This window comes from Pipistrellus kuhlii, unplaced genomic scaffold (assembly GCF_014108245.1).
Source record: "Pipistrellus kuhlii isolate mPipKuh1 unplaced genomic scaffold, mPipKuh1.p scaffold_m20_p_3, whole genome shotgun sequence".
Taxonomy (NCBI): domain Eukaryota; kingdom Metazoa; phylum Chordata; class Mammalia; order Chiroptera; family Vespertilionidae; genus Pipistrellus; species Pipistrellus kuhlii.
Window position 1 is genome coordinate 172849938 of NW_023425529.1, and position 23421 is coordinate 172873358.

Sequence of the window (23421 nt, forward strand, 5' to 3'; positions counted from 1 at the left end):
AAAAAATGACAACCTACTGAGAAATAAGCCTAAGGTAAAATGTATAAGAACCATCTTAAAAGCTAGAAAAGTTTACTAAGACATCAACAAATAGCTAGATAAGATATACTCTGTTCCTGGACACGTAGTCTCAAAATTGTAAATATATTAATTAAGTCAATACACTGAAGAAGCAATACCAAGAAGAACTGTCAGCAGGATTTTCATGAAACCACACAAGTTTCTATTTCAGTTCACTGGAAAGAGAAAATGTTCAGAACTGTAAATATTTTTTGAAAAATAAAACCAATAAGGGAAACTTACTCTACCAAATATAAAACAGCACAAAGACAATGAAAGAATAAAAATGTTTAAAAGCTGTCTGTGTTATCTCAACTACCCACCCCCCCCCCCCCCTGCCAGTGATGGGAACAGGACCCTTACAGTTGTCTCAGGAAACAGCCCCGAGCAGAGAGTAAAGGGAGCAATGTTTGCTCCAACAAGATAAGAGAAACAGGATAACAGAGTAAACTTTGACAGTTAATTGAAATAGGGTATGAGATTACCAGACAGGACTGTTGACTTAGCGCAAGCCCTGTCATAGAATATGTTATTAACGAGCCCAGCACCCCTTTTAGAATTCCTTTGTTACCCTCTTCCCCTCCGTGTGTAACCCCTCCCGATATATGGCTTTTGCCTATATATACTTGTAAGATTTTTTGCTCGGGGCTCGACTCCTCTGCTCCTGCGTGAGTTACGAGTTGAGCCCCAGCGCGCTGGAATAAAAAGCCTCTTGCTGTTTGCATCAAGTGACGCCTCCTGCGGTTGATTGGGGTCGCCGTCTGTCCGTGGGACAGAGTGAGGGTCTCCCTCTGGGGGTCTTTCAACAACAGTAATCGAAATAGCGTGTAACTGGAGATACAGTGCTTAACTCGAGATATAAATCAATGGAATAAAAAAATACCATGTCCAGAAATAGATCCATGTAAATACAGAAATTTGACACATGATAAAGGAAGCATTTCTAATCTTTAAGAAAGAACAAAGTATTCAATAAATGAGTCCAACAAAACTGTCTACAGTTCCAATAAACCATTATCAGTGAAAATTAAATAGATTCATCATCTACAATTTTTGCAAGAGAACAGAAACTGCCTCACCATTTTCAAAGATGTCTGGTAGAAGTAATCAAAATTTTAAATACGCACATCCTTCAAGCCAGTAGTTATATCTATTCTATAGAAGTACATGTACATATATGCACAAAGATGTAAATAAAGGATGTACATCAAGCTTGTCAAACTCGAAGCCGGCAGCCTACCAGCTGCGAGTTTGACATGCTTGATATACATTATGTCAGCTGTAATATAAAAATTCTAGAAGCAATTAGTATAGTAAATTAATAGTTAAATTAACAATGACACATCCATCACATGGCATAATAAATAGTAAAAGAATAAAATACAACTATATGTAACAGGATGATAAATTCTGTACATACTGTATGTGCTAAGTGAAACAGGAAAACTAAGAGTGAGTAATAGTTGCCATTTCAATTTAAAAAAATGAAATTCTGTGTCTATGTAAATGCAAAGAACAATCCAAGAGGATTCATATCAGTTAATAGGGGCCCTTACAGGGGAAAAAATAGAATTGAGGTCAGGTATATGAAGGGAGAGTTTTAATAGTCTATAGTGTCTTGTGTGTGTTTTTTCTCAATAAGCAAGATCTCTCCCTCTCTCTCTCCTTCTCTCTGTCCCTCCCAGTTTACCCGTACCTCTTCCTCTTTCTTTCAACCTGAGAGTAATATGAAGGGCCTCTGTAAATCATGAAGGTAAAGTGACTTATAGTTTTTCAATTTGGGATCCTAGAATAAACAGTCTCTCTGTTTTTGTAAAATTAAGAATGAGAGGGGCAAAAAGAGGCTGACTACCTTAATACTAGGAAAAAAGTAACAAACTCATTCTGCAGTCCCCACCTCAGGCCCTCAAGGCCTAAGGGCAAAGCATTTTGAATAGAATGAACTAAACACCAGTACCAGGAACTAAACCCAATAGTTTGAAAGCCAATAGGGAAATAACATTCCCATTGCCACAGGGCTGTTTCAGGGATGAGAACTACAATCCAAGTCTCAGTTTTCTCCTCTCCATTTCCTGTCCCTGATTACTAGATCCTAGGTGGTCCAATTGCAGCAAAGCTCAGGATTCTCCTTCTGATGGGATTCTCCTTCCAAGGGAAAGAATGCTTTTGCTCCTGCTAGATGTAAAGAAAGAAATACATAGCATGGGCGCTGGCGCACAGTCATCTTACAACCACACAAGAAAACAACCTGAAGAAAAAGACCTTCATGCCTTCTTCATGGAAGAGGGCCAAGCACAGGGCCAGAAAAACAGAACTCTGAACTTGCCTGAAGGTTACTCTACCTCAGATGTGTCAATTAATAAATTACCTTCTATTGCTAAAGCCAGTTTAATTTAGTTTTTCCATTAATTGCATTGAAAGCATCCCTGTTGATGGCAGAATGGGACGAGTAACACCTAATGCCAATTCTTGACCTGTTTTTCTGAAACCTGTAGAGAATTCCATTTTCTTTATCTATCTGTATTGATATTATACCCCCTACTGACATTGATATCCCTATTGAATATTAACTATTTCCTACAGATGACAGGTTGCGTGCAAATTTTATCACAAATAATGTTCAATGAACACCCTTGTGTGCGCCTTCAGACATTCATATTATTATTTCTATAGGACAGATTCCTAAATATTAAATTACTAGGAATTACTGCTTGCCTTCTGGCCAGTAAATTTTTCACAACCTTGAGAGATAAGGCAAGCCAAAGAAGAAGCCTACACAGGAAACCAAAAAAGCTGCGTTATGGTAAGCATTTGGTGAAGAAATTCAAAGTGACAACTAAGAAAAGAAGCCTTGCCTTAACCGGTTTGGCTCAGTGGATAGAGCATTGGGCTGTGGACTGAAAGGTCCCAGGTTTGATTCCGGTCAAGAGCATGAACCTTGGTTGCCAGCACATCCCCAGTAGAAAGTGTGCAAGAGGCAGCTGATCAATGTTTCTCTCTCATTGATGTTTCTAACGCTCCATCCTTCCTCATTAAAATATATTTAAATAAAAAGAAAAAACAAAAGAAGCCTTATGTCACCTGCCACTGTTACGAGAGCACTTTGGTCAAAGAACAAAAGCCTATGAAGGGCTTATGAGTTGACTATGAGATACCAAGTAACCATATATAACTCAATACCTAACTTTCCAATGTTAGGTATAGATCAAGCTGATGGTTTTTTACTTGGGTGTTAACGGACCATTATCATTATCAACATCACCAACAATATTGTAGACATTTATATCTACATCCTATGTTTTGTTTTGTTTTACTTCTTTTACTTACCCAATGGGACACAACCTTTGATGCACAATATTTGAGTGCCCGTTTTCTGACTAGCTCTCCTCCAATAATCTTACCTACACCTTGCTCCACTCATTTGTTCACATGAGGACATCATGCCACTATCAGTGACTGAATCCTCCCATAATCTCAGTTCCAAGCATCTCACCCTCCAATCATCATCATCATCTACTATTTTTCAAGTTCATTCCTTCTAGAAACTCAACTCAATCTTTTGATCCAACTGGGACCTACATATACTCCAATGATTCTAGTACCTTTTCACTCTACTCACCCTGGATAGTCTTTATTTCCTCCTTGACCAATTTTGTGGGGGGTTTTCCCCAATTACAGTTGACATTCAATATTGTCTTTTAGTTTCAGGTGTTAGACATAACTTCACCTTTTTCACCCAGCCCCACTTCCTCCTCCCTTCTGGCAACCAACAGTATGTTTCTGTTTTGTTTGTTCATTTATTTTGTTCTTTAGGTTCCACTGGTAAGTGAAATTATCCGGTATTTGTCTTTCTCTGACTTCGCTTAGCATAATACTCTCTAGGTCCACCCATGTTTTCACAAATGGTAAAATTTCATTCTTTTTATGGCCAAATAATATTCCATTATAAATATGTACTACATCTTCTTTACCCAGTCATCTTTCCCTAGACCAGTGGTCGGCAAACCGCGGCTCCCAAGCCACCTGCTGCTCTTTGGCCCCTTGAGCGTTCTAATGCCACTTCTTCAAAATAGACTCGCCCAGGCTGAAAACCGACTTCTGTGCATAGACCACGAAGTTTCAATCGCACTGTACGTGCGCACCCACATGTGGTATTTTGTGGAAGAGCCACACTCAAGGGGCCAAAGAGCGGCGGTTTGCCGACCACTGCTCTAGACCACTATAAATTAAAAAGTTGTAACCATTTCCTTCATATTCCCTTCACTCCAAAATCCATCTCTGCCTTCATTGTTCTCTTGGAAAAACTCTAACCCAGTGGGGAAGAGGACTCCCGACTTCCTCTGATATCAAAGGGATTAAAAGGTACAAATTGGTTGGTTGTTACAGAATAGTCATGATGAGAATGTAAAACACAGCATAGGAAATATAGCCCATTATATTGTAATAACTATGTATGGTGTCAGATGAGCACTAGATTTATCGTGAAGAACAATTAGTAAGTTAAAGAATCACAGGGTGGTGCACACCCGAAACTAATATTGTATGTAATACTGTGTGTCAAATGTAATTGGAAAAAAAAAAGACATTTAAAAAACACATTAAAGACTGGGTGATTTAACTTTTAAAAAATCCAACATAGCCGACACCGGTTAGGCTCAGTGGATAGAGCATCAGCCTGCAAACTGAAAGGTCCCAGGTTCTATTCCAGTGAAGGGCATGTACCTTGGTTGCAGGCACATCCCCAGTAGGGGGTGTGCAAGAGACAGCTGATCGATGTTTCTCTCTCATCGATGTTTCTAACTATCCCTCTCTCTTCCTCTCTGTAAAAAGTCAGTAAAATATATATATATATTTTAAATATCCAACATAATTTTGCTCAATTACACATAGCAAGTTATTTCTCTTGACTTTGTTGTGTAAATGTGGAGTGGCTCAATTTCTAGAGCAGTCAAGGCCGCACGGAAAAGACATAATAATCCCTTGGGCCACCAGTTGCGCAAGCTGGAGGCTGGAGGGGCAGGGAAGAGCCCCCTGTCTGACCGCCTGCAGCTCCGGGAAGGCCTGCAGGCGGCCGGGGTGTTTCCGGGGTGCTGGGGAGGAGGACGGAGATTCCGTGTCAGAGGAATCTCCCGCACCCCTCGCAGAGGCCTGCTCTGCGGGACCGAGCGCCTCCAGCGTGGGAGCAGGCTGGAGTTACACCCCCGCTTCTGCAGCTGGCGAAGGCAGGGGCGACGGGGGGCACACGTTACCCGGGGAAGCAGCAGTTCAACGGGCCTTCTTCAGCTGGATGACGTGGGGAGCGCCACCACAGCACGGCCTGGAACCCATGGCATCCAGGAGAGGCACCGACTCGACACTTGATTCCCGCGCTTCGGATCCGACGCTGGAGCGCCGAGGCGCACACTCCACAGGGCGCTGGGAGACCCACCCCTTCCTCCGGAGCCCGCCCCGCCCCCGGCGCCGCGCCGCGCCACGCCGCGGGGTGGCAGCCCTCCCATCACCGCGCTGCTGGCGAGGCGGTGCGCATGCGCGGGGGCTGCCGCTGTCGCTGAGCACTCTGGGAATTGTAGTCCCTATGCGGGTGCCGGGCGCCTCGGGAATCCTGCATCCCGGCGGCGGGGCCCTGGACTTGTCTGAATACTCTCGCCACCCCAGCCCTCATTACCATCTTCCCACCTGCCCCGTGCCCTCGCCCTCGCTCGCAGTGCTTCCGTCAGGGGGGCGCGCCCCAAGGGAGGACGCGAGATCCCCTCTTCCCATCCATCAGCGAGCTGTGCTGGAGGAGGCGGGGTCCACTGCCCGCCCCCCGCCGCCACCCTCCCCGCCTCCCACCCCCCTCCCCGGTGCGTGTCGGGCCGGTGCCCGGAGACAGGCGGCGGCGGCGGCGGCGGCGGCGGCGGCGGCCCCCGCAGCGGCCGCAGGAGGGGCAGCGGCGGCGGCGGTGGGCGCCGCGGGCGATGCCCCTGCCCCGCTGCTCCGGCGGGGGGCGGTGCGATCGGCGGCGGCGGCGGCGGCGGCGGGCGAGCAGGCGGGGGGCGGCGGCGGCTGCAGAGGGGCCGAGAGCTGGCGGCGGCGGCGGCGGTCGTGAAGGGCATCGGCGGCGACGGCGGTGATGGCGGTGATGATGTGAGTGTCTGCAGGCTGGGGACCCCCCCACCCCCCTCCGCCCGGGGCTGGGGAGCCCGAGCTCAGCGCCCGGCCGCGAGCGGGGAGCTCCGGGAGGCCAGGGCCGGCGGAGGGATGCTGCGCGCGGTGCAGAACCGGGGATGCCGCCCGGGGATGCCGCCGCCGACCCTCCGGCTGGGCGCCCTGGGAGCCCAGCCCTGAGTGTGGGGGGATATGGGGGGTCCCAGGCGGAGGCAGGGACAGCCCAGGCCGAGGAGGAGGGGGGCGCCTGCGATTGTTCTCAAACCCTTCCCCCACCCCGCCCCGTGTATGTCTGTTTGTCACTTGCAGCTGAAGATGGAAAGAGCCAGGCGCAGGGGAGGCGGCGGCGGCGGCGGCGGCCGCGGTGGCCGCGGAGGCAAGCACGTAGGCGGGGGCTCGGGCCTCGGCAAGAGCAGACTGTACCCCCAGGCCCAGCACCCCCACTACCCGCACTACGCGGCGCTGGCCGCCTCTCACCAGCCCGGGGGGCCCGGGGCCGGGGCCGGGGCCGCGGCCGAGATCCAGGAGCTGGCCTCCAAGCGGGTGGACATCCAGAAGAAGAGGTTCTACCTGGACGTGAAGCAGAGCTCGCGGGGCCGCTTCCTTAAGATCGCCGAGGTGTGGGTGGGGCGGGGCCGGCAGGACAACATCCGGAAGAGCAAGCTGACCCTGTCGCTGTCCGTGGCGGCGGAGCTCAAGGACTGCCTCGGGGACTTCATCGAGCACTACGCCCACCTGGGCCTCAAGGGCCACCCCCGGCCGGAGCCCGGCCCCGCGGGCAAGGAGCAGGGCTCGCGGCGGCGGCAGAAGCACCTGCACCTCCACGCGGCGCCCTCCCCGCCCGCGTCCGTGGGCTCCGAGGAGCATCCGCACAGCGTCCTCAAGACGGACTTCATCGAGAGGGACAATCGCAAGTATTACCTGGACCTCAAGGAGAACCAGCGCGGCCGCTTCCTGAGGATCCGGCAGACCCTGATGCGGGGCGCCGGCATGATGGGCTACTTCGGCCACCACCACGGCCTGGGCCAGGAGCAGACCATCGTCCTCCCCGCCCAGGGGATGATCGAGTTCCGCGATGCGCTGGTCCAGCTCATCGAAGACTACGGCGAAGGGGACATCGAGGAAGAGCGAAGAGGAGGCGGCGGCGGAGGAGGAGGGGACGACGAGGATGACCCGCTGGAGCTCCCCGAGGGGACCTCCTTCCGAGTGGACAATAAGAGGTTCTACTTTGATGTGGGCTCTAATAAGTATGGCATTTTCTTGAAGGTAAGTGAGGTGAGGCCGCCTTACCGTAACACGATCACGGTTCCCTTCAAAGCGTGGACGAGGTTCGGGGAGAATTTTATCAAGTACGAAGAGGAGATGAGGAAAATATGCAACAGCCATCATAAGGACAAGAAAGTGGATGGCAGAAGGGCCAGTGGGGAAGAGCAAGAATGCCTCGACTAGAAGTGAAGTGTGAACTCCATCAGGCAAAAAAAAAAATTTTTTTTAATCATTCATTGGCCTAAAAAAGTACTGATCCGTAATCATTTGAAGAAGTTTTTTTCTCCTTTTTTAAATTTTTTTTGGCCCTTTGTTCTTAGTGATACCTCTCTATAGTTTCTACTTCAAGGAGTCCGATTCTCATGTTATGTTATGCATAGAACACTATAGTTCTCATGGGAATTCCCACCTTCCCAGAGCTGAATAGTTTAGCTGCTTCATTCTGCTCCAGACGATTGAGTTATGCAAATCAGCACACACAAAAAATGTGACATTCTGACCTTCTAAATACCATAACTAAGATTTACATTGCACTATGACATAATCCTGAAAAAAGATACATATATTTAATATGGAAGTGTGAATTACTGTTTAACAAGTTCCAAAAAAACAAAGTATCCCATTCCTTCTTCCTTAAAAGCTGCTAAACTTACTCTAGGACAGTTATCACAGAACAGAAACTGACCTCAAGGGTAATAGAAATATATTTATTTATAAAAGTACAAGTAGAAATATATTAATGCCCATTGGATAACCATTAAAGAATAAAATCTTAGAGTTACTATAGTATTCCATAATTTAGAATTGTGTGGTAACTTTATAGTTTAGTTGCCATATCAAAGCCATGGGAGAGTTTTAATTGGTTATTCTAAGTTAGTTACTTAGAATCCCATCTTCACTGCTTTTTATTGTATCATAGATTTTTATTAACTTTCCAAAGTTTCAGGAATTACTTTTATGTCATTATTGAGGGGAAAGCATCATCTTATGGCTTTGCCATGGGCATTTTGTTGTTTTAGCTTTTCATGCTAATTTGAAGGTTGTGAGAGGTTTTTCCCCCAAAATATATCATGGGCTCAAGGTGTTATATTTTATGCTGCTTCTTTAACACTATTTCAGAGGGGTTGGTGCACCCATTAGCTGATACAAAAATATATCTGTAACAATATATTTTGGTAGCACTTTTGCAATTGCTACCCTTAAAACTGAGTCAACACTTTCAGTATAAACCTGATTTTTACAGGTGTTTTAATTCCAAAGGGGAAAAATGATTTTTCTAAAAAAAAAAAAAAGAAAAAGAAAAAGAAAACATTTAGAATGTAAATTTTCAGCCTGGGGATAAACATCATTTGAAGATTGGATAGAAATATATTTGAAAGGAAAATTCAGGCATTTTCCAAGGTGCTCTTTCTAATACTTAAAAAAGGTTTACTTTACACAAGACTCACCCATTTACATGTATTAAAAATTAGTTTCCAGTAAGTGCCACAGCAATTTTTCAACACCTACGCAATTTTTTAAACAAGTGGTTATAGTGTATACGTGTACCAACCCACCCTGTATTAACTGACTGATTTTTATCTGTTGAGCTGCATTTTATTCTGAATGAAATGATTGTCTTTTATCTCGGCTGTATTCCCCTCCCGCACAGTAAGTCCATACTATCGTGTTTAAGGGCCAGACACTGATTTCAACCCCCAAATATAGCTCTCATTGATGAGAGCTGGCTGCACGGATTGAAATCAGAATATAGCTCTTCTTTTATATGCTATAAGTAACTCAAGGTTATTTTAACAAATTTTTTTCCTACAGAGGTTTGACCCCAAATACATTTAAGGAAGATCACTAAGGATGCTTTATGGTATAAATTGAGAACATTAATTTCACTGGTTTATGTGACTTAAAAACAAACATTCAGTAACCCAGGCATCTACGCTTGGTGTTGGTTTGCAGACTGTATTTCACATTTCCTCCCGTAGTCTGAAGGAATGTCATTAGTTCAGTATAAGTGTGGACCATCTGGATCACTGCGGATCACTGAAGATTAGATGATAATGTTAGTTCTAGAGTTAATAGCACATGGTGGGTATTTAGACTCTAAAAGTATTCAACAGTCCTAACTGTAAAGTAACTATTGTAGGCTTGATAAAAGTCATGTTGGGTATGTGAAGGCGTGGTATGCACTTGAATTATTGTACTACTGATTGTTATTGCTGCCCATCATAGTGCCTATTAATAATAATCAACCTGTCAGAGTTTGCAAGCTGGAGCTGTGAATTCCAGTATTTGAGTGTTCCTATCACTATTGTTGTGACTGTATACTCTCTCTTAAAACCTTCCCTTCTAAAAAATTTATATCCGTTAAGTCTAAATGATTTCTTTTTTGGTTTTTAGTCTGATAAGATTTGAGTGTCTATATATACATACATATATATACGTATGTGTGTATGTATATATGTGTTATGTATATGTATATATACATACACACACAATACTATGTCAGATTTAAAGATAAATATCTTTAATTTATTGTATATAAATATTATTAGTTTAATTTTGCACTAATATTTAAGTAAAAATTAATTAAGCAGCCAAATTTTCTAATTGTATATATACTTCAAAGTTTTTACCATCTCAAAGTTACAGATTGAATAGATGTCTATCACCATCTATTACTGGCAACTGAATATGCTTTAGAATCATTAGCCTTCTGCCAGTCCTTTTGTTGCATTTTTTCATAGTTAATGTATTCATTGAAAAATGAAATTATGCTATTTTTTTTATACTTAAAATTCCCAATCATTAGCCATAATCAAATAAGATCCAGTTCAAAACTCTGGTATTAGGACATGTATTGCCATGTATCTTGTAAAATAAGCTACTATTCTTATCTGTGCAATATACGTTTTATTTATTGTCACTTGTGACATAAATGGACTTGCAAGTGTACATGGTATTCTTCAAAATAACAGGATCCCTTGCCTTGAAGACACTAAACTCTTAAGGCAAGAGAATGTTAGAAGTCAAAAAAACAAGCATGAAAGTTAGTAACCAAAATTACTAGTTCACTGTACAATTGTAAAACACTGGTGATGTTTGCACATAATAACCCAAGCATAATGTGGTACAGACTCAAACTGTAATAATATAAGCTAATAGTATGAAATTTGGAAACGGGTTCCTCATAATTGTTGGCAGTGTGCTCCTAGCAATTGAAAGCAGCACTAATCTGTTGCTTTTATGCAAAAGATTGCAATGTATTATAAAAGTATTAATGTTCTGCCACATTTTATAATTTTTCTTGTTAAAGCCCCAAATTGCCATGTCCCTTAAAACTTGAGTCAAACACAAGCTTATTTGCACTAAAGAGCATGGCCAAAAAGTAAATGACAGGGTGGAAAAGCTAGTTGGAACCTTTTGAAACAATTGGTTCTAATGGGAGAATTTCACATTTGTCTATTTGAAAGCTATATGATCCAGGCAGACAATCTGTCAGTTCACTAATTTAATGATGCACTTTACCTTTTTGTATATAAAAGATGTACATTTATGCCACTTGACGGGTGGAATGTGTTTCAATTACTATGTAGTTAGAATCTATACGGTGATCGCTTGCATGCATACATGTTTGTGTTGGAACTGCTGTACTAACCAGTTTCCATTAACTTGATGTAATGGAGAAGGAGGATAGAAGATGCTTTTGAAACAAAGCCCAATACATTTAACAAAGAATTTTAAAGTAGAGTGCATATTTGTATTTTTAAGGACTAGAATCAATTAAAATAAACAAAACTATTTCTAGCCCAGATTAATAGTACAGTTGAGACTAGGTCTAGTTGAAACTCCCCGTAATACCCTAAAAGTTAATTTTTGGAATTTGTGCTGACAAATTTTTTTTTGAATGATTCTGTTTCATTGTTGATATATGTTTAAATGACTAATGAAAAGACAGTATATGTCCGTATTAGAATTAAAAGTATGGCTGGCTTTTCATTAAGAAAATAGCCAGACTAAAGAAATAAAATTTCAAATTGAGGAAATGCAAAGTGCCTAAGGACAATTGCTGAGATAAATATATTCTTTCAAAATTTGCAGAAGAACTAACTTTCACCAAACACAAATAGTATTGGGGGATTTATTGTATCCTTTCATCCTAAAATTTTCCTGAGATGTATATTTGAAAACTAGATAATTGTTGCTTAATAATAGGTTGTATGTACTTTACTAAGAAACACTGTGTACTAACAATTCATCGAGAGTATACTATATTTACTGCACTCATTTTATATCTATGGATAAGAATACATTATAAATAGTCATCCTATCTTAATATAATTATGTATTTATATTGTCATTTTGCAAATATTTTCAGTAAAATAAAAATTTATCTGAGCTGCACAATTTGAAGAGGATAAAATTGGAATGTGCCCTCAGACACTCATTTTGAATAAGCAGCTACCATTGCAAAATATATTATCATTCCTTTAGATTTTGTTTTTTATGGTTTATTTTAATATATTTAAGTGAATAGGACTTAATTTGAATTTTTAAGTGGTGTCCTGAAAATAATGTTTTCATAAGTATAAGATTTCTTTTCTAGGCTTATTTCAAAATGTTTTTCATTAGAACTACTTATAAAAATCTGATTCCAAGCTTTAGGTAAGGACTTTACTTAGTCACCACATAGTGTGAAGTGTGTCTTTACCAAAACACCACACATCTTTGGAGGGATAAAGTCTAAAATAAACCACAAAGAGAAGTTAAACATTTATTCTGTGCCAACAGAATAGGTATAAACATTTATCACTGCCAAATAAGATTCTTAAAATCTTTCTGATGTTTCCTTAAAGAGTATTCAAATTTCATAGATGAAATAATGGCTAATGGCTAGCCCATCAGAGAAAGAGAATAAGGATGTTAGCATGCTGTTAAGACAATCCATAGTCCACAATGTTGTAGCAGTGAAGTACAGGGAAAATGTGTTTTCCCAATGTAATGTCATGTGAAAACTGAGTTTTTAGATTACAGTTACTCTGTTATAAAGTAAACTTACCCAAATTTATGTTGGTGGATCTTAAAAAAACAATATGTGTTTGTGTATTTTTTGTATAATGTGGGGGGGGGGGGGAAGAAAGTTTTTTTTTTTTTCTTAATTTGACATGACTTTTTAAGTAATTTAATTTTATTTCAATAGTGGGTTTTTAATCAATATTTTTTTAATATGGAAACATAATATTTAGAATCTACAGGTGGGTAGAAAGTGAAAAGTAGCAATCAATGTTACCAATTCCTTGTATATGTTTCTAGAGTTACTCTGCATATACAAGCATATGATTCATATATGCATCCTTTTCAACATACAAATTAAAACTTATCACATACACCATCCCATACCCAGTAGTGTCAACTTTAGATCTGTCATTATAAGTGGATTCTTTCCTTTTATTTTTATACTGGTTCTTGATCTAGCTAACAGAGCATTTAATTTGAACCATATTATTACACAAAGAGAACCTTAAGAAAATTTTGAGTGAATCCCACTGGTATTTATTTAACATGCAAATACTATGTGTATATATTAATTTTAAAATGTATAAGTATTGTTTCCCTTCCCTATGCCTAGCCATCTTGCCTTCCTATTTTTCCTATTTCTTCCCAAAAAAGTTATTGATCTTTTTCCTTAAGTAATACAGATTAGGACCAGAAGAACGTTAAATTATTTAACCCCATATTATTTTAGATTAACTTGGCTCTCTAATGAAAAACACCCATATCAAAAGTTTTCACAAATTATCACTTTTAGTCCAGTTTTAGTGGTTCTGTTACTATTATTCTTTAGGAAAAAGAGAATGAGTTATAAGAGTAAATGAGTACTAGAACTATAGCAAAAAAAATTATGTTATACTCTATTGAAATCTTTTGATTTATTAACATGAGCTTTAATGTTTTTAGTGAGAAAGGCATAAAGTTATTATGAATAATTCATTTAGCAACTTAATCAAATCCAACACTAAACAAAACTAGTCCTGATTGTTTAAAGCATTGATTCCTCGTTGGAAGACCTAGAGCCAGTCAGATAGCCTTACGACCAGAAGATACCATGGTGATTTGGGGAAAGAGTAAAAATTTGGGGGCTATGATGTTACAAGTACAACTAAACCATCTCCATTCTCTGCTGGAAAAATACAAAATAGCAAATATAATTGTTTAAAAGTGATGTTAGCATAATTGCTATGCCTGAAAATAATTCCCCCAACAAATAACAATTTTCTATCTATGAATAGAGGGGGCATTTAAAGGCACTTTTCTAAGGACCACCAAAAAAAATTGTTATCTGAAAAAGTAAAGGTTTTATATTTGAATCCTGAAGGATTCTATCTAATCATAAATTAAAGCAACCAGGGTAAAAGGTCCAATGATATTAGGCTTATCTTAAAGAATATGTGGATTGAGAAAGAAGTTTTTTAATGAGTTGGTTTCTGTAAATTTTACAAAAATGTTAAAAAGGTTTGAAAAAAATGTAAGCATTGGTTTAAACTTTAGAATCATATATCCATAATTGGTGTCATGATTTTGTTTGTAAAATGAGAGAGGTGTTGTTAGAAGACAGGATTCTCTTAAATATATATTTTTAAAACATAAAAGAGTTTGCTTTTTTTATTTTAATGATGAATAACTATCCTTTTCAGAATCTATACGATTGGTAATGATATCTAGGTATTTCCTTGTTTAAGTTTAAAATGGTTTATATGTATTGTTCCTTATTTGAAGAGAGGGGTCAAAAGGAAGGTAAATTTATCTTCAAAATGAGTTTTGCTTACATTTAGCCTAAAAAAAATATTAACGATTTCCCACACTAATCAAGGAGTTTCCCATGTTCATGCTTTGTGGTAATTTATGTCTTAAAATTTTTGCTTTCTTTTGAATATCTCTTTTGAGTAATTTCTTATTCTGATTGAGGCCAGTGACATCTACCAGTAAATAAAAACATATTCATAATGAATTAATACTTCCACAGTGAAGTTAGTTTGTGATGTGAATATGAAAAAAAAATACTTAAATGGAATGTATAGTTTCTTCTTGAATGTTGTTGACTTTTTTCTAAGATTGAATAGGAGTTGCCTGTCCTCTCATTTACCCTATTATACTTGGTCTCTGTGTTATTCCCATTCATAGTTTTCATTGTTCCCAGGAAATAGTAGGGGTAAAAAAAGGGGGAAGAGAGGAGAAAGTAATCCCTAAATAAGTGTTCATAGTGTATAAAAGTTAGAGTTGCTCAAAGTGTAAGATTGGGGAGGGGTCACTTTTATTGGTTTTGCCTTTATCAAAATAATGGTATAAATCTGATTATTGTATTTGATCTGATTAAAGTCAGAATTTATTTTATCTGAGACTCCTCTATAATGAAATACTTAATTTTTTTTTCTTTTCTTAGAGAAAGTGGTTCTGTTGGATAATACTCTTCTTCAGGATATTCTTTGTTATTTGTTGTGGATTTGATGAGGTTGTTGTCTAGAGGTGGCTGATATAAAATAAGAAAGAGAAGAGAATGGTATCTGCTGGTGATTTTGCTTGCCTATAACAAAAGACATCAATCTAACAGAAACAGAAATAAATAAGTCATTCTCAAAAGTAAATCTCTAATTAACCTTTAAAAGAGCATTTGAGAAAGAATAATAAAACCTAATCCTGTCAATGGATGGCCTGGCCCAGAGCAAATGATGTAGCTTTTGTTGAATGGCTTCCTTATATGAAAAATGAGCAAGACTGTGTTAAAAGCTAAGGTTCCCTCCTACTCTAAACTTTTATAATAGTATTAGAGACCTGGTACACAGATTTGTGCACTGGTGGGGTCCCTCGGCCTGGCCTGTGGGGATTGAGCCAAAACTGGCTTTCTTGACATCCCCCGAGGTGTCCCAGATTGCGAGAGGGCGGTTCTCAGGTGACACACCCCAGAATCAGGTTCCCTCCTCTCTGGTTCTGGGTGCGTCACCCGAGAACCACAGCTGCCAAGTCACTGCTGCTTCGCAGCTCCTGCATTGAGCATCTGCCCTCTGGTGGTCATTGTGCAACATAGCTACCAGTTGAATGGTCAGACAGTCACTTAGGCTTTTATATATATAGATCTGTTTAGCCACACACCCTCAAACACATATACATATATTTGTTTAACCACACAAAATAAATGTTTGCTATTTCTTTTTAAGGCCAAATTCTTGTATACTAACTACACAGCTATCCTATGCTTTGATTTTCTAGAGAAGTATTTTTATTACCTATATGAAGTCTCATTCTTTGGAATCATCACTTGTTTCTACACATTCTATAATCATTTCTCATATTCAGCTTGACAAGAGAACTTTAAAAATAACATTATTTCTTGAAATGTCATCGCTTCTGAAATAGCTATATAATACATTGCTAAATAACACACCACAACTATCTTTGCCGTGGTCCCTGAGATTCAAATACTGCTTTTGACCTCTTTTTTCCTTGGTCCTATTGAACATTATAAATAATGACATTTAACAAAGAAAATAAGGACGGACTCTGAACTGCTGTGAACACTATGGTTCTGTCTTAGTAGTAGGATGTGCAAAGATAAGACATTATAATGGGTTTGTCTATTTGCTTTTATCCTTGGGAAACTGTAAAGGTTGATGTTTGGAGGGGAAGAGATGAAGCACACAAGGTTTCTGCTTTAGAGGCATTTATGTAGGCCCCCTAGTCCTCCTGTTTGCAGTGCCGCCACCACCGTCTGTAGGAGGATTAAAAAAGAGGGACACCTTTCTCCTCAGACATCTCTTTCTGGTACCTATTTGTTTATCAAAGACAATGTTTAAGAGTAACCAAAGTGTGTTTTGAAGTGTATACACACATAGGTAATTTTGTTCACTTCTTCCCTCCTTTTCTTCGCTCTGTACGCTGAACCTGTTGGAAGTGGGTAAACACACAAATTCCTCCCACTGTGACTATGGCCCAACTCCGTCCTATTTTATTTGTTCAGATAACAATTAAGACAATAAAAATTAAACCTTTGAAAAATTTAAAAATTGCCCTATGAACTAGAGCTATAGGCCTTGAGAAGAAAGGGTTAATACTTCACTCAATTAATTTCAACACTCCTACCATATTTCTATATAACATTCCACTTGGACTGAAAGGTCAGTTATTCCAACTCTTCAAAACTCCGTGGTTCTTCAGAAATATTTTGTCTAGCATGACCTCAGAAATGAATTAGCCTTTAGGAAAATTGTACAATGGCCATTTTTAAAGAAAAGGTGGTAAAAAGAAAAATCAAAATGTATTAATACTAATAACTATTACTTATTGACTACTCACCATATATTGAGCATTCCTCGACCCCTTATATCTACCATTTCTAAGCCTCATAACAACCCTCGTATCATCTCCATTTTAATATATTTTCCCAGGGGTTTAGAAACTGGTTCGATATTTCAGAATTATATTTGAACACAAATTGACCACAAGCCAAAGATTGTGCTCATTCAGGCCACACTGCCTTTAAGACTTCATCTGACATTTAGTCCGCTAACTAATACAGCATAATCTACCCCCAACCACCACTATAAATAAATCTGCCTCAGATTACTGGGAATTATCTTTTCCAAACTGTTTCCCATATATAGGTCTGGTTCAACAAGAGACATTTACTTGCTTATAGGGTTCCTCTAGTTGGTTAAAGGATGATGCTCATAAATACACTTTACTTGATCTTTACAACCAACTATTTGAAATAAATGTCAATAAATTTTAAAGGCATCAAGTCAGCATGTAGATGGATCATCCCAATTTTACCCTTAAGGACAGAGAAAAGACAAATTACTCTTTGTAGATCTGCAATTTTACTTTCAGCAACCAAAAACGAATGGTCATGTTAAATCAGCTGTAAATATAATACATCTTACCAATATTAGTGAGATTTTTATTGACGTATTGCCACTTTTTCCTGCCATCTTACTCTTCCTACATTGTTCATTTTCATATTTAATTACTATGTTTCCTCTTCTTTAACTCCCAACAGGATAAACTGAAATGACTGCCCTATTTATAGGTAGACATTTTTCCCCAATACTCTAGGCCAGTGGTTTTTAAACTTTAGTGTGATTAAGAATCACCTTCAGGGTGTGTTAAACCATAGATTGGGGGCTCCCACCTCCAGAGTGTCTGTTCCCTAGGCCAGCAAGGGCTGGAGAGGTAAGGAAAGGGGGAACCACCAAAATTTTGTATTTCTGACATTCCCAGGTGAAGCAATGCAGCTGATGTGGGGACCGTGTTTGAGAACCACTGCTGTAGGGTAATGTGATTTTACCTCAGCTATAAAAGATAGTGAAGGAGGAACATGGTCAAAACAACTGTAGCATCTTAGAAAGAAGATTCAGTACTCATTCTGCCTTGAAAACTTTATAAGTCTTTAAAATTTATAAATTGACTAGAGTTTGGGGTTAAATTTCTTTTCTTTTTATCCTTTCACCATTTTTAATAACTTTCCTTTGTTCCCTCTGATTTTTTCACAGCTGTCTTGAGATAATTCTGATAGGAATGAATAATTATGCATCTATATATGAAAAGCTTAGCTTTCAAATATATAGAGACAAGTTTATTTTTAATTTATTAAATAAGTCTGGAGTATAAATCTTAGTAAAGGAAACTGAATAATTTCTATACTCAAGAATTATTAACACAAATTTTAGTGAATATTAAATGCTATGACTTAAAGAGAACTTACATTTTGTGATGTCATGTTGCTCAGATGGTTCAGAATTACTTAAAAAGGCTAAGTAAACAGAAAATAAAGGCTAAAGCTTAAAATGCTGATTATCTCTTAAAATATATGTATTAAATATATTTTCAGCATCTTCCTGTGTCCTATCTATACATGCAGGATAGAGGAACTATATATATACTGCAGTGTGTTTATGGTACTTTTTAAAAATTAACAGTTAAACCCATTGACTTAAATTTAGAAATATTCTACCTGAATACTCATTGAGCATATTATTTTAAAATGTAACTAATATATTTAAAAATAACTATGTTTCACAACCTGTAGACATTTTACAATTGTGTTGATCAAAATTAATAAAACCATATTTGGTATGTAAATCTATTCAATTAAGACATATATCTACAGATAGCTTCTTAATAGCTGTCATTCTTGTGGATCATATCCTATCAGAAATACTAAATTAATTAATTTCTAGAGTTTTGACAGTTCTGTAAGTTCATTAACTTATTTTTGTAACTATTATTCCTTCAATGATTAGTGCTCCAAAACAATGAATACATTTCTAATTGTGAAAAAGATTAACCCCTGATATAACAGAGATAGTGACCAACTCAAAAGGATCATTACAGATAGTGTAACTTTCTTTTAACTCTGTATTATGTTTGTATCATTGTTACGACTTAAATTTTAGATTTAAAAAATGTAAGTCTTAGAATTATAATTTGAGTACGGCTTCGGACAGAATAGAGATTTATGGCAGATTTATAGATTTCAACTCAACATGAGAGCAAACTTTAAGAAGCGGTGTTACCTCCATGTTGCTAGAATTATTTAAGTCAGAGACTGGACATGCACTTAATGTAGGATGCTAGAGAGAATTAATTAATCAGAAAAGAAATAGATTGTTATTATCTTGAAGATTCTTATCAACTCTGAGAAACAGGATCTGAGGAATAATACTTGGAAGGCTTGTATTCAGGGTCTCTGTTAATTTACCAAGTTGAATAAAGAAGTGTGAATATTATTCTGAAAACGTTAAGAAATACTTGTTTCTTTCCACCCCTTGTTATTAAAAAATAATATAAGAAACAGTCTTTAAAATTTCATGAGCTTTACTAATTAAGTGAATTAGTTAAGATAGGTTTTATGAAATTAGCTTTTCTAATTTTTATGAGAAAATTTTCACTTTTAATCATCTTTTAGAAACAATTATAAAAAGGAATATATTTATATTGCTACTCAAAAGTAGCTGCTAAGGGTTTATTTGGAAAGACATGAGAGATAATATAGTAAATTGGAAAACCAAATGATTGGATATTAGCAAATAAAGTGTATCTTTATAAAAATCCAGATTAAGTTCTAGTTAAAGGTTGAAGCTTTCATTCTTTATTTTTTTTCTTGCACTACTAATTTAACTTAAGATGGAAAAAACCAACATAGTTTGCTAATTTCATATTTAATTTTCTGTATTAGAAAATAGGTCTCTAAGTGAGTTAATTATTGCTGCAAATGACATGTGTGATTCTCTCCTGGAGAGTTTCAGGCTCTGTTAAGGGTAGACAGATAGTTGTAGCAATGATATGTAAATTCAAGGATCTAGTATGAACCAATATGAAACTCGGTTCTCACTTGGAGGGTCCATTTTTTCTCATCGCTTCTTCCAGTCAGCTGTGCTTTTTTCTGGTTCTGTAACATTTCCAAATTTCTAGTGGACAAATAATACCTTTTAGAGAGAGACCTAAGTTGAAATATATTACACTAAAGTCTATAAACTATATCTGTATTACATGTTCCTAAATATTTAACTAAGTAAATTTTACTGTGCACAAAGATGTGTGAGTGTGTGTGTGTGTAAATTATAAAAAGAACCCAGCCCTATTCCATCCTTCCTCTGCCCATGGAGAAGTTACTACAATTGATTGTTTCTATAATTGATTGACTACTTTGACGTGCTATATTGAGAATTTGAAATCTGCATCCAGAAGGAAAGAGAGAAACAGCATTCGTGCCAAATATTTGCTATTTGTCATTCCTGCTCGAGGGCTGTAAAGTTCTCATTGTAGCTCTAAAAATTTCGAACTTAGCCCAACAGCTGGCTCCTGCAGCACTAACTACCATTTGATTCACCTCGGAATGTGTCTCTTCTGATACTTCAAAGAGATTGCTTTCCTCCAACAGGCCCTCCTTTAAAACAGCAGAGAATCCTCAGTGCACCCCTGAGGAACTCAAAGCCTCAGGGCCATGATGATGTCGTCAAGAATGCCCTCAAGCATTCAACTCCATATTTGCCTCCGGTGAGTTCTAACCTTCCACGAAAATGACAGCAGTTCCTCCCTTTGAGATGCAGTGCAGTCCTTCTCAAGTGCTAGTGTGCACCGTGCACTGCTAATGAGGTTCTGGGTCCCCTCACCAGAGATGCCGATTTGGTTCATCCAGAGTGGAGTTCAGAAATGGCCGTTTGTGATACAAGGGACCTGCTAGCCATTCTTTGTCAGGGACTTAGCCTTGCAGCCTTTTTTCCATATCATTTTTTCAGCTGGAATGGTTTAGCTTTTAATTCTGTCAGCCAAAAGTAACACCATAGGAAAAATGAGTTTTTATACAATTAAGTAATATCTAGGGCTCACTTTAAACACAGAGAAGCTAAATACATAAATGCAAGTTTTTTAAGGTTTTGTATGATCATTTTGGCTAGCTTCCTGGGTAATAATCACGGGAATGCTAGTTTCTCCCCCACCTCCTAAACTCAACTTCAAACTACTTGACATTTAACCACTGATTGTATGCTCCCCAGGTTTCCCAACCAAAACACTCTGAGTCTTTCCAGCCTGAAATGTTATTTTCATAGGTGATTTATCTTTCATTTTCTTACAAGTTGACCCTCTAAATCTCAAATTATTTTCTCAATCCTTAAAAAAAAAAAAAAAAAAAAAAAAAAAAAAAAAAAAAGATATCTACTTACAATTTATTGGATGTAGAAAAGACATCTTAGTCAATCTGAATGCCTTACTCTCTGGTCTTGTTTGAATTTTTTTAGCTGTGGTTAAGAAAGAAGAACACGTAACATAATTTACCGCCGTAACCATTTCTTATTATATTAACCCTTCTTAACTATTTCTGAGTATTTTTTTAAGTATATTCACCTTGTTGTACAACACTCTCCAGAACTTTTTTTATCTTACAAAACTCAAACTGTGTCATCCCCTGGTAACCACCATTCTACTTCTCAGCCTTTTTTTTTTTTTTTTAATAAGCAAGATATTTGCTTAGCCCTTCTCCCATAAATAATGGGTTTATAGTTATTGCCACTTAGCTATCCAAGTATAATCCTTATAGTATTCTTATTCTGTATTGTTGTAATTCTCACATGTAAAAAGGTTTACAATTAAAAGCAATTTTACTTATGTTAAGAGATTTTTTTTTATAGTCTTTGGGTGTCTGCAAATACGGGATATTTTATCCTGGAATCTTTCCACTGATTTACAAAGAAAGCTAACCCTTGATTTCCCATGAGACCTAAAGCACTCCAGAGGGATATTTTGTCTTTTGTTTGTTTGTTTATTGAAGGTTTGAGGTAAGAGTTACTAGTTTTAGGTATAAAGCCTGGAATATCTGTATATTTTTGCTATAAACATTCTAGGGTTGTTTTCACATTACTTATGTAGTAGATTGGAAATTTTTCTGGAACTGGACAGTGTTATTGTTTAATAAATGATTTTTAAGTCTAGGCTTAGTACAATATAACACTGTTTCCCTTCAAGCAACTTTATTAGAAACATAATTTGGGAGGGAAATAGGCATAAATAAGAGTGCATTTCAGCAAATGGAGTGTTTCAAATGTCATTTTCAAAATCATTAATAGTAAGAAAAACCACAAGTCAAGACATATTCTTCAAACTCTTATTTTTTCAAAAGCAAAAAAAGTGTCTTCTATAATTAAATTTTTAGTAAAGTTTCAAATCCTACAAACAATATCCATGTAACTAATTAGAAATATAATAATTATCAGCATTGGGCTTATGATTTTGACATAGAAAAAGATCTACCTTTTCTTGGCCTAAATTATCTTGGAACTAACACAAAAAAATATGATTCTTAGATAATGATAACTGAATCTTTACTTTAAGAATACAATTTATAATATCAATGGGTTTTTTTTTTCAAACAAATGCAACTTACTTAGAGCAATTTAAAATAATTCTATAATTTTTATAGCCCTAGATTTTTCTTTAATGATCTGCAACGTATGGATAGTATTTACTTCACAAAAATTCTTTACGATTGAGTCTCATTATTCCTTTGACTTCCATTATAAAATTAGGAATGTGTTCTAAGTAAGGAGAAAAAGATTTTAAATTGAAAAATATAGTGAGAAAGTTGTGGTATATCTGGTTCAGTAACATAACTAAGCAATTATTTTTTTCTTTGCAGAGCTTCCATCACTATTTAAGAGCTCTCTTCTTTACTCCTTATTATGACTCTTAAATCACAGAAATTCACTTAGCGCCATGCAGTCCTCTGGGCACACACTCCCAGCAGCCTAGAACTTAACCTCTCCTCTGTAGTGTCTAACATAAACTAGACACTACTATTTTGTCAGTAGGACTCTTTAATATAGTAAATCCAGCCTGAAAATTCCCGAGATCTGAGCCTTTTTTTTGGACAATTATTTACTTACTTGATCAATTATAATATTAAATTTACTTAGAATAAAGGATGCTTGTTTGATTTATGACTAAAGCTAGTTTGCATTATTCTTCTTCAAGTATTATTAAACTATTCCTATTTAAGGGATCCTTTGGGCCATTAGGTAACTATGTGCAATTTGGTTTGTTAATTACCATTTGTTGTTTGACTCTTGAAAGAAAAAGAAAGTCCCAAATATTAAATTTAATACCAAGCTGGGATTCAAGCAATACCTTCCATTAAGATGATTTGCTTCTGAGTTGAGACATATTACAGAAAATCGTTTGTTACAGGACATATTACAGACATATTACAGGAAATTGTTTTATATTTTATGTGGAAAATATTTTAGGTAAACACAAAACTTGATTCTTAAATTAGAATTTCAATAATTTAATTCTAAATAACAACTTAGTTTTAATAATTTTGTTACAAGATAACTATAAAATGAATGTGAATGCTAAATTACTTGCTATGTGTGTCCTATAATTAACAAAACCAAAACAATTTTA

At 37.9% G+C, this 23421-nt stretch overlaps 2 protein-coding genes across 5 annotated transcripts in view; one reads left to right on the top strand and one right to left on the bottom strand.

Annotated features, from left to right (window-relative positions):
* Positions 1 to 6796, bottom strand: part of WRN (WRN RecQ like helicase) — a 120684-nt gene extending 113888 nt beyond the window's left edge. The window contains exon 1 of one of the 3 annotated variants that reach the window (XM_045588900.1): positions 6778 to 6796. The gene's annotated coding sequence lies outside the window, so the exon portion shown is untranslated. Of the gene's footprint in view, positions 1 to 5309; positions 5443 to 6777 lie in introns of those variants that run through there. The other 2 variants (XM_036458243.2, XM_036458242.2) reach the window with 2 other exon arrangements.
* The window catches only part of PURG (purine rich element binding protein G), a 32111-nt gene continuing 14745 nt past the window's right edge, over positions 6056 to 23421 (top strand). The window contains exons 1-2 of one of the 2 annotated variants that reach the window (XM_036458277.2): positions 6056 to 6186; positions 6517 to 7473. In XM_036458277.2, coding sequence (XP_036314170.1) covers positions 6523 to 7473 — 951 coding nt within the window. In that variant the 5' untranslated portion in view covers positions 6056 to 6186; positions 6517 to 6522. Of the gene's footprint in view, positions 6187 to 6516; positions 15082 to 23421 lie in introns of those variants that run through there. The other variant, XM_036458276.2, reaches the window with a different exon arrangement.